Genomic DNA, 16,708 nt, shown 5'->3' with positions numbered 1-16,708 from the left:
CGAGCTAGCAAGTTGCACATAACAGCAGACAATTTGAATGTTGTGGACCAGATTTGGCAAAGCCGTTTGATAGTCTTCCTTACGAAGAAAAACTTAGAGTTAAACAGCAGTGAAGATCAACTCCTCAGATTAATTTGGTGCAAAAGGTGGGAAAAGTAGCTCAGCTCTCAATGGTTTGCAGGCCAAAGTTAAAGAAATAGCCCCCAGTGCAATGTTTGTGCATTGCTATGTACACACATTGCTGTTATGTTGTGAATTTCTATGTTCATTTTGGAGATTATTTAAGTATTTAATTTTGATTACAACTTTATTTTTCTGTAAGATAATGTGAATCATTTGATTCTATTTTGTATTTGGATATTGAACATTTTGCACACCATTGCACATCTGAAAGAAATTAAACTATTTAACGTTTACTATAAATGCAGTCCCCTGCCCGCTGATGTTACTTTCAAATAGTTAAATTAATGAGCCATAGTTATACATCACTCTGTATATATGAAGCAGCAGGACTTTCGTGGCCAGGATGACAGTGGGGATCGAACCCACGCGGCTCGCACAAAAGACCGTTTCTCTACCAGGTCAGCCAAAGGGGAACTCTCCGTTAGCCAAGCTAGCGGGAACATCTTTTCAATTGGGACCCGGGACTTTCATCCCGCTACATGTAGAAGTTAATTAAAACATATTTAAACAAGAATGACACCTGTATGATGTAAGATAATTACAAATAATGCTAATGATTGTGGGTACGTTACACACATAACAGTGTAGCCTATGGAATAATGAGGCATCTGGTGCTGAGGTGATGGTAGGGGGCCCCAAATGAAATTCTGCTTAAGGCCCCATAAAGGCTTGGGCCGGCCCTGGCCATGACAATGTAAACATGACAAATGCTTGCTGCAGTTCCTTTATTATATGGCTGTTATATACATAAACATCCAAACTTAAGGTATTGCCCGAATATGAAGCTGCTGACAGTTTTGGGCTCGTAGTCAGACCTGTTCACTTTATTCACCTCCATGAAGAACTTGCTAACAGATGGTCCATCGTTAGCTTGTAAGATTTCAATCTGTGTGTTTTTTCCCGTGCTGTTTATTTATGGAATATGTTCATGTATGACTTGTTTTTGCTCCAGACCAATTGTCATGGTAAACGGTCTGATACGGGAAAATCTCAGACAGGAATTCAGCCAATCGGCACACATGTAGCATCGTAGCCATATAATAATTTGGTATACTTGGAATAATTTGGTGCTGTGAGGTACTTGTGTGAAGCACCTTGAGGCAGCTTTCTTGTGATTTGGTGCTATACAAATACAACCCCTGGCAATAATTATGGAATCACCGGCCTCGGAGGATGTTCATTCACTTGTTTAATTTTGTAGAAAAAAAGCAGATCAGACATGACAGAAAACTAAAGTAATTTCAATTTTTAGAACTCATGTCTGTACAACGTCACTGTTTAAAGAGGTTTTTCATTATATTTTTCACAAGAAACACTTTTAATTTCATTGTAACTCCTGTAAAACCTGAAAATGTTACAAATCTCATTACAGCCACAGTATGACAACGTAACAATTCCGCATTATTCAATCAGTGTCCAAGAGGAAAATACAGTTTTTGTCTGAGAACAACAAAAAGACCTCAAACATAGTCAGGTCCATATGTATTCAGACACTGACAGCTTAGTGTAGTTTTAACTCAATTTGCTCTGCAATTTGAAATTATTTCATAAAAATCTTAAGTTTTTTCTTTTTTAAAGAACTATAACAATTTTTGAGAAATTACAACAATTTTTGTGCACAGCTGCTCCATTTTCAGGAGCCTCAGGTATTTAAGGATTATTGTTAGTGTCACTTTTGCAGTCAGTTTTCAGGTACCAATATTCTTTGAGGATGTTCAGCCTGTGACGTCACAGCCAGTGCGCCCTCTGGATCAGTGGAGCTCTTAGAGACGGTGCACGGGGCTGTTCAACAAAATCATGAGTGTTTGACATAAAACACTTTGTCATTCAAACTTTAAAGGTCAATTTCACCTTTTTACAACCTTATTCACAATGAAACATTAAAACCTCTGCACATCTTTAACAACTTCATCAAACTAGGGGAAAAAAATAAATCCCATTGTCCAGTAACTTGTCCTGAAAAGGAAAGACTGGCCTGTTTGCATGACCATAATAATCAGATAACTTAGTAATCAGTGAACTGTAATAATCTGATCTCTTGCGTTTACATGCTCTTCAGTAATCTGATAATTGGAAAAACTGATGGACTGATACATCAATACTTTCAGTTGTTTTTTTTTTCTTGCTTATACCAAATGGAGGCTTTTCTGTCACCAAAACATCAAATTTAGGCTTGTATCTCAGATGTACCTTCTGGCAAATTATAGCTGAACTTTCAGGTCTTTTTAATAAAATCCTCCTCTGTACCACTTCATCATGAAGCTGTATAACTGGTGATACAAAATGCAAAACATGCACTGTACACAATTTCTTCAATCACAGCCAGAGAAGCCTGTAACTTCTGGGTGTCTTGGTGGCTTTCCTCACTCTTCTCCTTCTTGCACAGTCACTCAGTTTTTGAGAACTGTCTACTCCACACATTTACCACAGTGTGTCAAGTTTGTATTTCTTCATAAATGAAATAAATAAAGTTCAAGCCATTCACTGACATGGAAATGTTCATGTATCCATCCCCTGACTTGTCTGAAGAAAACGCAATAAAGCTGATTATCTACAGCAGGGGTTTTCAAAGTGTGGGAGAGTGAGCCCCCCCAGAGAACAAATGAATACCCCTCAATCACCGACACACATACGAGGTCTGTCCGTAAAGTATAGGTCCTTTTTATTTTTTTCAAAAACTATATGGATTTCATTCATATGTTTTTACGTCAGACATGCTTGAACCCTCGTGCGCATGCGTGAGTTTTTTCCACGCCTGTCGGTGACGTCATTCGCCTGTGAGCACTCCTTGTGGGAGGAGTCGTCCAGCCCCTCGTCGGAATTCCTTTGTCTGAGAAGTTGCTGAGAGGACTGGCGCTTTGTTTGATCAAAATTTTTTCTAAACCTGTGAGACACATCGAAGTGGACATGGTTCGAAAAATTAAGCTGGTTTTCAGTGAAAATTTTAACAGCTGATGAGAGATTTTGAGGTGATACTGTCGCTTTAAGGACTTCCCACGGTGCGAGACGTCGTGCAGCGCTCTCAGGCGCCGTCGTCAGCCTGTTTCAAGCTTAAAACCTCCACATTTCAGGCTCTATTGATCCAGGACGTCGTGAGAGAACAGAGACGTTTCAGAAGAAGTCGGTTTCAGCATTTTATCCGGATATTCCACTGTTAAAGGAGATTTTTTTTAATGAAAGATGTGCGGACGGGTCCACGCGTCGGGACGCAGCCGACGCGGCGGCACAGGAAAAACACCTCCGTGTTGATAACCATTTGTTAAAATCCAGTTGGCTTTTGATGGCTTTCAGTGGAGTGAGTATATGAGAAATTGTTTATCAGCTGGAGATGTTCCAACTTGTCCTCAAGGCTTCCAACAGAGGTGTTTTCCCGTGACGGAGCGTCGCGGCGGCTGCAAGCCGACGCTGCAATCCGCCCGCACGTCTTTCATTAAAAAAATCTCCTTTAACAGTGGAATATCCGGATAAAATGCTGAAACCGACTTCTTCTGAAACTTCTCTGTTCTCTCACGACGTCCTGGATCAACAGAGCCTGAAATGTGGAGGTTTTAAGCTTGAAACAGGCTGATGACGCTGCCTGAGAGCGCTGCACAACGTCTCGCACCGTGAAAAGTCCTTAAAGCGACAGAATCACCTCAAAATCTCTCATCAGCTGTTAAAATTTTCACTGAAGACCAGCTTAATTTTTCGAACCGTGTCCACTTCGATGTGTCTCACAGGTTTAGAAAAAATTTTGATCAAACAAAGCGCCAGTCTCTCAGCAACTTCTCAGACAAAGGAATTCCGACGAGGGGCTGGACGACTCCTCCCACAAGGAGTGCTCACAGGCGAATGACGTCACCGACAGGCGTGGAAAAACTCATGCATGCGCACGAGGGTTCAAGCATGTCTGACGTAAAAAACATATGAATGAAATCCATATAGTTTTTGAAAAAAATAAAAAGGACCTATACTTTACGGACAGACCTCGTACACGCACTTTCAACATCTTTGTGTGTTTCTTTTTATTCTTTTGCACATCTTAAACACATTTTAAAAGTATTTATGTTTTTAAGGAACTGTCTATGCATTTACACATTTTACACCCTTTTCAAACATTTTAAACATGTTTTTAAAGAACTTTCTATTCTTCTATTTTTGCCTTTTGTCATATTTTAAACATCTTTTTTTTTGTAAATCTAACATCTGTCTTTTTGAATGGCTTTGGCATAACTAACACATTTCAACATAAATAATATTAATTCAAACAGGGATGGGTATTGATAAGATTTTAATCAATACCATTATTGATTCCGCTCATCAATTCCCTTACCAATACCTCCTGAATTTTCTGTGTACTAAAAGTAGATTTTACAGGTTTTCCGTGTCATTAACATTTTATTGAGTTTTAAAGTAAATAAATATGAAAATGGTCAATGGATCCTTGATCTCTGGACACAAATAAAAATAAACAATCTGTAGTTTTTGTCAAAAGCATTTCCTTTGAGACATTAATGACATGAATGTCACTCCGTACCTCTGAGCTGAGCTGAGCTGGCTGCACGTCAGCATCAATGTAATTCATAAAGAACATAGGACATCTCATTTTGGGAGGAAAAAAAATGTTTTAGTCGATTGTAGTTTGTTTTACAACGTTTGGAAAGACGTGTCATTTGATGTAAAACAGTGATTCGCTTTGAATTTATTAATTCCGGCCGGATTCTAACTTGATTTGGTAGAGAGCGGCGCAGCGTTTGGAGCTGTGCAAACGGAGCAAAGGACAATTTTCGTTTCTTACCTGTGTCTGCAACAAGACAAGAGTCCCAGTTAGTGACTTTAATCCGCACAAAAGTGACTCATGATTGACATTTTTAAATGAGGGGTTAAGAAGTGGATCTGCCGCTTCTAAAAAGCAGCGAATCAGAGAACCGATGAAGCAGTGGGTCGGAGCACTGCTTCGTTGGTTCACGCTTCAAAGCGGAGCCGTCACAGAAGAAGTTGATTACAGACCCGCTGCAGGGTCTGTAATAAAGAAATGATAATTTTCCCGACAAACACCCTCAAAAACAATGGCCGCTCTGAAGGACCGATAAGGGAATCGTTAAGCAAAAAGGCTGTTGATGTCGGTGGATCGACTCATTTGATTCTCGAAAAGAACCGGTTCTCCTTGCGCCCCCCCAGGGAGGGTGCACCTCACAGTTTGAAAACCACTGATTTACAGGTATTATACCAAAGCGTTCCATTACTTTCGCAACCTATCATCTTGGCTTTTATATTTTCAATTAATTTATATCAAGTTGTAGAGATTTGCTTTCAGTTTGAGTTTAAGGAAGATAATTTTAGTTTTTTAAATTTTTTTGTATTTGAAATGGCATAAACAAATTAAAATGTGTGAAATACCAAGTGTTCCGATACTTTTGGAAGGCGCTGTAAGTACTGAATGCATCACCATTTTTCTCAGTAAATATCTCTCTAAAGGTGCTGCTGACATAAGATTTTCACCAGATGTCAGTCACAACCCAGGTAATCCACACATGCAAACAAGCCAAAACATAAGTACAGAAATTAATTGTAATAAGATGGAATGAAGGGGAAAAAGTATTGAACACGCTCAGTGAAATTTAATACTTTGTACTAAAGCCTTTGTTGGTAATGAAGCTTCAAGACACCTCCTGTATGGCGAAACTAGTCACGTGCATTGCTCAGGTGTGATTGCAGCCCATTTGTCCACACAAGCAGACTTCAAATCCTGAAGGTTCGCGGACCTCTTCTATGAACTCTCTTCTTTAGTTCTTTCCATAGGTTTTCTACCAGTTGTGCGTTTCCTTGGCCATGTGTTTGGGATCATGGTCTTGCTGAAATGTCCACCCTCCTTTCTTCATCATCCTGGTAGATGGCAGCAGAGTTTTATTAATAATGTCTCTGTACATTTTCCCATTCATCCTTCCTTCAAATATATGAAGTCTGTCAGTGTGTCTGCTGAAAAAACAGCCCCCCCCACCATGATGTTCCCACCTCCAAACGTCATTGTTGGGATGGTGTCTTTGGGGCGATCTGCAGTGCCATTTGACCTCCAAACATGGTGTGGTGTCTTTGGATCAGCAGTTTATCCGGACATTCCACTGTTAAAGGAGATTTTGTAATGAAAGACGTGCGAAGGGATTCGCGCGTCGGCAGGCAGCCGCTCATGGCCCGGCGCCACAGAGAAACACCTCCGTTGGAAGCGTTACGGGACAAGTTTGAACATGCCCAGCTGTTAAACAGTTTCTCGGATACTCACTCGACTGAAAACCATCGAAAGTCACCTGAATTTTATAAATGGTTATCAACACGGAGGTGTTTCTCTGTGGCGCCGGGCCATGAGCGGCTGCCTGCCGATGCGCGAATCCGTCCGCACGTCTTTCATTACAAAATCTCCTTTACAGTGGAATGTCCGGATAACTGCTGATCCCGACCTCTTCTGAAACTTCTCTGTTCTCTCACGATGTCCTGGGTCAACAGAGGCTTAAATTTGGAAGTTTTCAGCTTGAAACAGGCTGACGACGGCGGCTCGGAGCGCGGCGCGACCTCCGGCTCCGTGGGTTGTCCTTAAAGCGACAGTAACACTCCATAATCTCTCATCAGCCCTTAAAATTTTCACCGAAAACCAGCTGAATTTCTCAAATGGTGTCCACTCTGCTGTGCCTTACAGTTTCTGAAAACATTTTGATCAAGCAAAGCGGCAGTCTCTGACCCATTCCTAAACAATGAAAAAATAGACGGGAGGGGTGGACCACTCCTCACTCAAAGCCTGCCCACAGGCGAACGACGCAACCGACAGGCATGAAAAAACTCACGCATGCCCACGACGGTTCAAGCTTGTCTGATGTAATCGCACGTGATTCCATATAGTTTATTTATTTATATATATATATATCCATCCTCCGCACCGTGTCTGTTGTGTGATTTGCTGCAGCTCTCTGCTGAGGTGGAAAGACAGATCATTCCGCAATAACCATGTTGTTTGTAGGTCATTTTAAGGTCTTGGTATTTTCTGATTCCTACCCCCCTTTTTGCCCAACTAGGGCCATAGTCACTGGGAACTTGCATCAATAACTTTGGCTGTTTTCTGTTGCTTGTTCCAGGTGACAATATCAGGATTTATTGTACCTCCTTCGATATGTCCTCCTGTTGGGATCTCTTTGTCAGAGAAGAGAGTTAGATTTTCACTGGATGAGACTGGTGCCGGCTCATGCTCCCAGATGTACTTCCACCTCAGCTTCCTTGCATACTTTCCAGTGGAGATATTTACAGATCTTATTTTGTTGGGATGTATAATGTCCACCTGCCAGGAGGTCTGACAGGCTGATATTAGATGGTTTACTCTCAAAAGCTGTATGACAGAATTGGCATATGAATTCTCATGTGTCTGTTCAGATCACTCTTTTGTTGAAATTTCTGGCCACATTCAGAACAGCCAAATGGTTTTTCTCCTGTATGAATTCTCAAGTGTTTTATTAGACTGCTCGTATGTCCAAACCTTTTACTACACTCAGAACAGTGAAATGGTTTCTGTCCTGTATGAACTGTCATGTGTTTAATTAGATTGCTCGTATGTCCAAATCTTTTATCACACTCAGAACAGCTAAATGGTTTCTGTCCTGTGTGAATTCTCGTGTGTTTGATCAGACTACTCTTATCTGCAAATCTTTTACCACACTCAGAACATGCATATGGTTTCTGGCCTGTATGAACTCGCATGTGTCTGATCAGGTTATTCTTATCACCAAATCTTTTACCACACTCGGAACAGCTAAACGGTTTCTGTCCTGTGTGAATTCTCATGTGAGTTATCAGATTGCTCTTATTTGCAAATGTTTTACCACACTCAGAACAAGTAAATGGTTTCTGTCCTGTATGAATTCTCATATGTCTGCTCAGACTGTTCTTATCTCGAAATCTTTTACCACACTCAGAACAGCTAAATGGTTTCTGTCCTGTATGAATTCGCAAGTGTTTTATCAGACTGCTCTTATGTCCAAATCTTTTACTACACTCACAACAGCTAAATGGTTTCTGTCCTGTGTGAATTCTCATGTGTGTGATCAGATGGATCTTTTGTCCAAATGTTTTACCACACTCAGAACAGCTAAATGGTTTCTGTCCTGTGTGAATTCTCCTGTGTTGATCAGACTGCTCTTATCTCCAAAAGTTTTACTACACTCAGAAACAAGTAAAGGGTTTTTGTCCTGTATGACATCTCATGTGGTTGACCAGATGGCTCTTGCGTCCAAATCTTTTTCCACATTCAAGACAGCAAAATGGTTTCTGTCCGGTGTGAATTCTCATGTGTCTGGTCAGACTGCTCTTATCTCCAAATCTTTTTCCACATTCAAGACAGCAAAATGGTTTCTGTCCGGTGTGAATTCTCATGTGGGTCATCACATAAACCTGTTTTCCAAAATTTTCACAACACTCAGAACAGTTAGATGTTTTTTCACTTCCTTGCCTTCTCATTTCTTGCTTTAAATAGTTCATGTGACCACATGTTTTTCCATTTTCAGAGCCATTGTAGTTTTTCTTAGTCATGTTGCACCTGTTATGACAAACAGAGACACTGCTGTTTGTCAGACTGTCAAAGTCTGAAGTAAATTGTTTTGTCTGCTTCCATTTGGAACTATCAGTTTCACAGCAACCTGGACTCCTTCCATTGGTATCTGGTGGTAAACGACTGCATGAAGCTGACTGTGGTCCTCCATCATCCTCTCCACCTGCTTGTGCTGTCAGTGTTCTGAGTACAGGTGAGCTGCTGGCTACAGGCGCAGCCTGTGTGCTCTCCTCACTTTGGCTTTGATGAACCTGTGATGACTGTGGGTTTTCATCCTTTTCACTCTTCACAGCACTAAAAGGGCACTTTGTGATATCGGCCTCCTCCGGCTGGTGAAGCTGTTGTACCTGTGGACTTATCCAGAGTTTTTCTTGTTCCTCTTTATTGTCCTCCTGGTCAAAACTCAGGTTTCTTTCCTGCTGCTCAGGGAGAATTTCTTCTTTCATCACCAACAAAGTCTGCATGTCTGCAAAGGAGAAATTAAATTGATAGCATTTAGAATAACATTCATTAAAATAAAGCAGAGTGGTGAGTGTGACATGACTCCACTAAGTTGTTGCACAGATGGAAGTGATAGTTTGGAGGTATACATCACAGGTGATGTTGTATATTTTACACATTCTTGAACTGTAAACAGACATTTCATTTACATTGTGCCAATTTTATAAGAATTTTATTAACATATGTTAATACTGCATGCTCATACAACCTTGAATAAGCTGTTGCATGACAAAAGTGACATGCATGACAAAAATCATTGCCGTTTTACTTGCAGATGTTTATTCCTTTGAAGAGGAACACTGCATGCAGACATAAGATTAACAGTGGACAGCAGAAGTGATTTTTGATACATACTAAAAAAAAAAAAAACCACCACTACTCTGTGAATAGCAGTAATAGTACAGTAGAATAAGAAATAGGGGCGGCTGTTTGTGTACCAGTGTACAGCAGCGTTCAGAATAATAGTAGTGCTATGTGACTAAAAAGATTAATCCAGGTTTTGAGTATATTTCTTATTGTTACATGGGAAACAAGGTACCAATAGATTCAGCAGATTCTCACAAATCCAACAAGATGAAGCATTCATGATATGCACACTCTTAGGCTATGAAATTGGGCTATTAGTAAAAAAAAAGTAGAAAAGGGGGTGTTCACAATAATAGTAGCATCTGCTGTTGACACTACAAAACTCAAAACTACTATGTTCAACTGCTTTTTTAGCAATCCTGTGAATCCATAAACTAGTATTTAGTTGTATAATCAGTTTTCATGATTTCTTCACATCTGCGAGGCATTAATTTTGTTGGTTTGGAACCAAGATTTTGCTGGTTTACTAGTGTGCTTGGGGTCATTGTCTTGTCGAAACACCCATTTCAAGGGCATGTCCTCTTCAGCATAAGGCAACATGACCTCTTCAAGTATTTTGACATATCCAAACTGATCCATGATACCTGGTATGCGATATATAGGCCCAACACCATAGTAGGAGAAAATGCCCATATCATGATGCTGCACCACCATGCTTCCACTGTCTTCACTGTGAACTGTGGCTTGAATTCAGAGTTTGGGGGTCGTCTCACAAACTGTCTGCGGCCCTTGAACCCAAAAAGAACAATTTTACACTCATCAGTCCACAAAATATTCCTCCATTTCTCTTTGGGCCAGTTGATGTGTTCTTTGGCAAATTGTAACCTCTTCTGCACGTCTTTTTTTTAAAGTGACACAGTTTTTTTATTCGGCACACAAAATATTCAAATAGAAAAAAATGAACAATTCCACAAACAAAACACAGACAAAACTAGTGAGTCCGAAAGGGTGTGGGCTGAAGCAAGCTTATTAGCGCCCACCCCTGCTAGTACAAGTCCAACAATTCTAATCAGTCATATTTACATAAATACAAATTCACTACTACATGTCGACACACAGACATACACATCAATATACTATTCACTTATTATATTTATATAGTACCAGATCACAAGGAAAATCGAATCAAGGCACTTTATGCAGTAAGGACTAACCTTAACCAACCCCCAGAGCAAGCACTAGGCAAACTGGGGTGAAGAAAGCTCCCTATAAGGAAGAAACCTCAAGCAGACCAGGCTCTTGGGGTGACCCTCTGCTTGGGCTGTGCCATATATACCTATATACATACGTATATACTTTACAAACATAAATATATACATACATATACACAGTCACTTATATCATATACACCATACCCATATCTATATATCTACATACGCATATACATACCCACACATTCACATATACAATAAGTCCCACTTATAAATTGAACATTCCATATAAATCAAATTATATTTGCTTCTTATGATACTTAGACATAATGTTCTTTTTGAGTAGTTTCTTAAATCTTACTAAGGTACTACTCATTCTAACCTCTGTTGATTGTTCCATTTCCTCACCACCAACCACAGACACACAAAACCCCTTTACATTTGTTCTTACTGGTGGTTTCATAAAAATTGCACAACCTCGTAAACTATATCTGGATTCCCTCAATCGGAACAGACTCTGGACATGTCTCGGTAAGCTTGGTTTTTCGCTCGAAATAAAGTTTTGAATTGTAATGTAATCGACCAAATCTATGAATTTTAATAAATTTAAAGACACAAATAGAGAATGAGTTGGTTCATGATATTGTTTATTGCAGATGATTCGTATGGCTCGTTTTTGCAAAGGAATATTGGATTGGTATTTGATTTGTAAGTGTTATCCCCATGACTCAACACAATATGTCATATGTTACCATCAGAGAATGATATAAAGTAAGTAACCCTTCTTGCGGCAGGTAGGTCTTTGGCTTTATACAAATGGCTATAGTTTTTGACAATTTTGATTTCACATAATTTATGTGGTTTCCAGCTAAGTTTATTATCAATTATAACACCTAAAAATTTATTCTGTTACTAACTCAATTTCCTTATTGTTTATAGTTAAATTTTTACATTTGGGTGCCTGTTTATTTCCAAATATAATACATTTAGTTTTCCCAAGGTTGAGTGACAACTTATTAGCGTCAAACCAAACCTTAAATTTTTCCAGTTCTTTCTCCACTATGTCCAGAAGCTGTTCAAGATTTTCACCGCTACAGAACACAGTTGTATCATCCGCAAAAAGGACACATCTCAGTGAACCCGACACCCAACTTATATAATTTATATAGATTATAAACAACAAAGGACCCAGCACTGAGCCCTGCGGCACCGCACATGTGACATCCCTGAGTTCAGAATTTGTATTATTGAATTGAACATACTGAAATCTGCCTTGTAAATAACTAGCTATCCATTCATATGCCAGACCTCTAATTCCATATTTCTGCAGTTTAATTAATAGTATTCCATGGTTAATTGTGTCAAACGCTTTCTGTAAATAAAAAAAAAAACACCTATTGTGTATTGTTTGTCAATTGCAGTTGCTATACTTTCCACAAAGTCCATCAAAGCATGTGATGTAGTTCGAGACCTTCTGAATCCATATTGTTCTTCATAAATGATGTTATGCTTCAGTAAATAATCATTTAATCTTTAGCAATATTTTGTCCAAAATTTTGGAAAATTGTGGCAGGAGTGATATAGGTCTATAATAAGAAAATGTGTGTTTGTCACCAGTTTTAAACAGAGGAATTACTTTGGCTATTTTCATTTGAGAAGGAAATTTACCAGTACTTAGTGACATATTGCAAATATAACTGAACGGTTTTACTATACAATCAATAACTTTTTTTTAATAAAGCCATATCCAAATTATTAAAATCAGTCGATTTCTTACTTTTTGAACCATGAACCAGATCAAGTATTTCCCTTTCATGAGTACCACCAATGAACATTGAAACAGATTTGTTAAACGTTGATTTACCCAGAAGTTATTAGTTGATGAGTCAATTTTACTGGCAAGATTTTTACCCACATTAACGAAGTATTCATTAAAGTGTTCAGCAATAGACTCGTCGTTATCAATCGTGATGTAGTTGTTACTCTGAAAAAATGAAGGATAAACTCTAGTTACTCTATTCTTTACTATTTCATTTAATATGTTCCATGTGTTTTTGATGTTTTCTATTTTTGACAAGTAACTCATTTTTTTTACTGAGTCTCATGATATTGATTAACTTATTCTTATATGTTTTTATACTTACTTTCAGCTTCCTTAGTTCGTAGTTTTATGAATTGTTTATATAGTACGTTTTTCTTTTTACATGCCCTCTGAAGCCCCTTAGTTATCCATGGTTTGTTGCTATATTGATTTCTATATATTTTGTCAACAAATGGACAGTGTTTATTATACAAACTGGAAAAAATGGAAATGAAAGCATCATATGACCTGTCAACATCATCAACAAAAACATCTGACAAATTCTGACTTTTATTTAACAGAGGGACTTTGTGGGGGATTCTTGCAAATAAATTAGCTTCACACAGGCGTCTTCTAACTGTCACAGCACTTACAGGTAACTCCAGACTGTCTTTGATCATCCTGGAGCTGATCAATGGGTGAGCCTTTGCCATTCTGGTTATTCTTCTATCCATTTTGATGGTTGTTTCCGTTTTCTTCCACACGTCTTTTTTTTTTAATCCATTTTAAAGCATTGGAGATCATTGTAGATGAACAGCCTATAATTTTTTGCACCTGCGTATAAGTTTTCCCCTCTCCAATCAACTTTTTAATCAACTACGCTGTTCTTCTGAACAATGTCTTGAACATCCCATTTTCCTCAGGCTTTCAAAGAGAAAAGCATGTTCAACAGGTGCTGGCTTCATCCTTAAATAGGGGACACCTGATTCATACCTGTTTGTTCAACAAAATTGACAAACTCACTGACTGAATGGCACCCTACTATTATTGTGAACACCCTCTTTTCTACACTACTGTAAATCGGTAGTGTGTCTGACAAGACTGGTCTGTTTAACTTTTAACTTTACGTATAATTAAGTACACATTTTATTGAGGAAATGTTTCGGAGTAAAAGTGCAAGTCGCCAGAAATGTAAATAATGAAGTAAAGTACAGATACATCAAAATTCTACTTCAGTACAGTGACTAAGTATGACTTAGACTTAAGTATTTCTACTTCATTACATTACAACACTGTCAATTACATACTGAATTTTCTCCATCCGAGCTGGATTGACGTGGTCCACCGCAACGTGTTCAGCTTCACATGTTGATCAGTTTTTTTTTTGTTTTTTTTTTACTGTTTCAATTCCACTTTCATTATGAAACAATGTCTTGTTCATTATATTCATTGTAGTGTGCTTACCTTTGATTACAATGGAGAAAATAAATCTCAAATTCCGTACTGAAACACACGCCGCGCACAAAGATGATGTCTCGAACCACAAGTATCGAGCTGCTTCAGAGAACTGAGCTTCAATTTCTGATCAATCACAGCTCGTTACTAGTTTGTCTGCTTTGGTTTCATTCAGGAAATGGTGCTCATGACTTTGGTTTTCACCAGTTCTTATATATATTGTATAACAAAAACAAATAACCAAATATTAATTTTAATTTTCTGGAAAACAGTCATAGATTAGAAGACTAACACCCATGTGTTTCACAGAGTTTTGTTCAATTCCTACCTGAGTTTTGAAGAACCTGTGATGACTGTGGTATTTCATCATCATTTTCAGTCTTCACAGGGACAAAATGTAACTTGGTCTTCTCAGTCTCCAGCCGGTAAAGCTGCTGTCCCTCTTTACTTGTCCAGACTTCCTCTTGTTCCTGTTTAATGTCCTTCTGGTCAACACTCAGATTCAACTCCTGCTGTTCATGGAGCATTTCTTCTTTAATCACCAACTGCTGCAACATGTCTGCAAAGAAGCAAATAATATGAACAACAACATGTGTCACAGTGAAGACAAATCAGCAGCACTGTCACCATGAAGTTACTGCACTGATGGAACTGATACTGTGGAATTATACATCAAGCCTCCTTGGTTTAGATTTTCTTTTTCACATTCTTGATCTGGACCCAGATGATGTTTTCAGACAACTCAGAGGTTCAGTCCAGTTGAAGAAATGCTTGATGATACTTGTTAAGAGTTTGATAATTGTCACCCTGGTTGTACAAAACTGGACAAATGCGCCACGAACAATCACAGCCGAGTGCAGTCTGCTGCACTTTGTCTGGTCAACAGCACCACAGAACACTCAGGTCCTGAATGAGAACCAGACAGCTGGTCCAAACCCCTCATCAAAGTATGGCCCAGTGAGATAGGACCCTTGGCTACGGCCCGGCTCAAATGAGAGCAGACAGGCTTTTAAAACCTACAATAAATATTTATTATTAAAAGTATAAAAAGGCGTAGCGAGATGAACCAGCCAGAAAATCAAACCAAGACCAAACGCCCACGGCCGCTCTCCAAGCCGCGATCCGGAGGAGGAAGAAGCAGAGCACATGCAGAGAGGACGAAAGCCTTTATAGCCCAAGGCAGAAGACAACACCAGCGCCTCCTGGTGGCCAGGACCTCAGAACACACAACACACATATTTAGACAATGACACAACAAGCGGCTGGGCCACACACACACACACGAGCTGCTGTGGGAGCACGCCAAAATAAAGAAGATGACTGGAGAGGAACAGCCACTTCTGGAAGTGGTCAAGCTGCTGCCAGCCTGGCAGGAGTTGCAGCAGACATCAGGACTCCTGTGAGCAGGTGAGAGAAGCAGTGGATGGAGGGCAGAGGTGTCAAGTAACGAAGTACAAATACTTCATTACTGTACTTGAGTACACTTTTTAGGTATCTATACTTTACTCCTTTACTTATTTTTCTGCCTACTTCTGACTTCTACTCATTACATTTTCACACAAGTATCTGTACTTTCTATTCCTTACATTTTTAAAACAAACAGCCTCATTACTCTTGGCTTCAGTTTAATGTTTATATATATATATATATATATATATATATATATATATATATATTTCACGTCATGTGCGCCTGTAATCAACTTTTCTGCAGCGCGGCTTTGCTTTGAACCGTGAACCAATCGAAGCAGTGGTTCGCAGATTGAAGCAATGCTTCGACCTATTGCTTCGTTTATTTTTTTTTCCGCTTAATTTTCAATCAATCAATCAATCAATTTTTTTATATAGCGCCAAATCACAACAAACAGTTGCCCCAAGGCGCTTTATATTGTAAGGCAAGGCCATACAATAATTATGTAAAACCCCAACGGTCAAAACGACCCCCTGTGAGCAAGCACTTGGCTACAGTGGGAAGGAAAAACTCCCTTTTAACAGGAAGAAACCTCCAGCAGAACCAGGCTCAGGGAGGGGCAGTCTTCTGCTGGGACTGGTTGGGGCTGAGGGAGAGAACCAGGAAAAAGACATGCTGTGGAGGGGAGCAGAGATCGATCACTAATGATTAAATGCAGAGTGGTGCATACAGAGCAAAAAGAGAAAGAAACAGTGCATCATGGGAACCCCCCAGCAGTCTACGTCTATAGCAGCATAACTAAGGGATGGTTCAGGGTCACCTGATCCAGCCCTAACTATAAGCTTTAGCAAAAAGGAAAGTTTTAAGCCTAATCTTAAAAGTAGAGAGGGTGTCTGTCTCCCTGATCTGAATTGGGAGCTGGTTCCACAGGAGAGGAGCCTGAAAGCTGAAGGCTCTGCCTCCCATTCTACTCTTACAAACCCTAGGAACTACAAGTAAGCCTGCAATCTGAGAGCGAAGCGCTCTATTGGGGTGATATGGTACTACGAGGTCCCTAAGATAAGATGGGACCTGATTATTCAAAACCTTATAAGTAAGAAGAAGAATTTTAAATTCTATTCTAGAATTAACAGGAAGCCAATGAAGAGAGGCCAATATGGGTGAGATATGCTCTCTCCTTCTAGTCCCCGTCAGTACTCTAGCTGCAGCATTTTGAACTAACTGAAGGCTTTTTAGGGAACTTTTAGGACAACCTGATAATAATGAATTACAATA

The 16,708-nt window shown here is 39.4% G+C and overlaps 1 protein-coding gene across 1 annotated transcript; it reads right to left on the bottom strand.

Moving 5' to 3' along the window:
• Positions 1–7,150: 7,150 nt before the first annotated feature.
• LOC117522191 (gastrula zinc finger protein XlCGF8.2DB-like) lies at positions 7,151–8,267 on the bottom strand. Its single transcript, XM_034183593.1, has one exon. The coding sequence runs from the start codon at positions 8,236–8,238 to the stop codon at positions 7,528–7,530; it is 711 nt and encodes a 236-aa protein (XP_034039484.1). The 5' UTR covers positions 8,239–8,267; the 3' UTR covers positions 7,151–7,527.
• Between the last annotated feature and the right edge of the window lie 8,441 nt (positions 8,268–16,708).

This window comes from Thalassophryne amazonica, chromosome 12, assembly GCF_902500255.1.
Source record: "Thalassophryne amazonica chromosome 12, fThaAma1.1, whole genome shotgun sequence".
Taxonomy (NCBI): Eukaryota; Metazoa; Chordata; class Actinopteri; order Batrachoidiformes; family Batrachoididae; genus Thalassophryne; species Thalassophryne amazonica.
The sequence above is the reverse complement of the archived record's forward strand: the minus strand, read 5'-3'. Positions and strand labels throughout refer to the sequence as shown.

Excerpts from the sequence above, each read along its gene's own strand:
- LOC117522191 (XM_034183593.1), bottom strand. The coding sequence starts at position 8,238 with ATGAGAATTCACACAGGACAGAAACCATTTAGCTGTTGTGAGTGTAGT.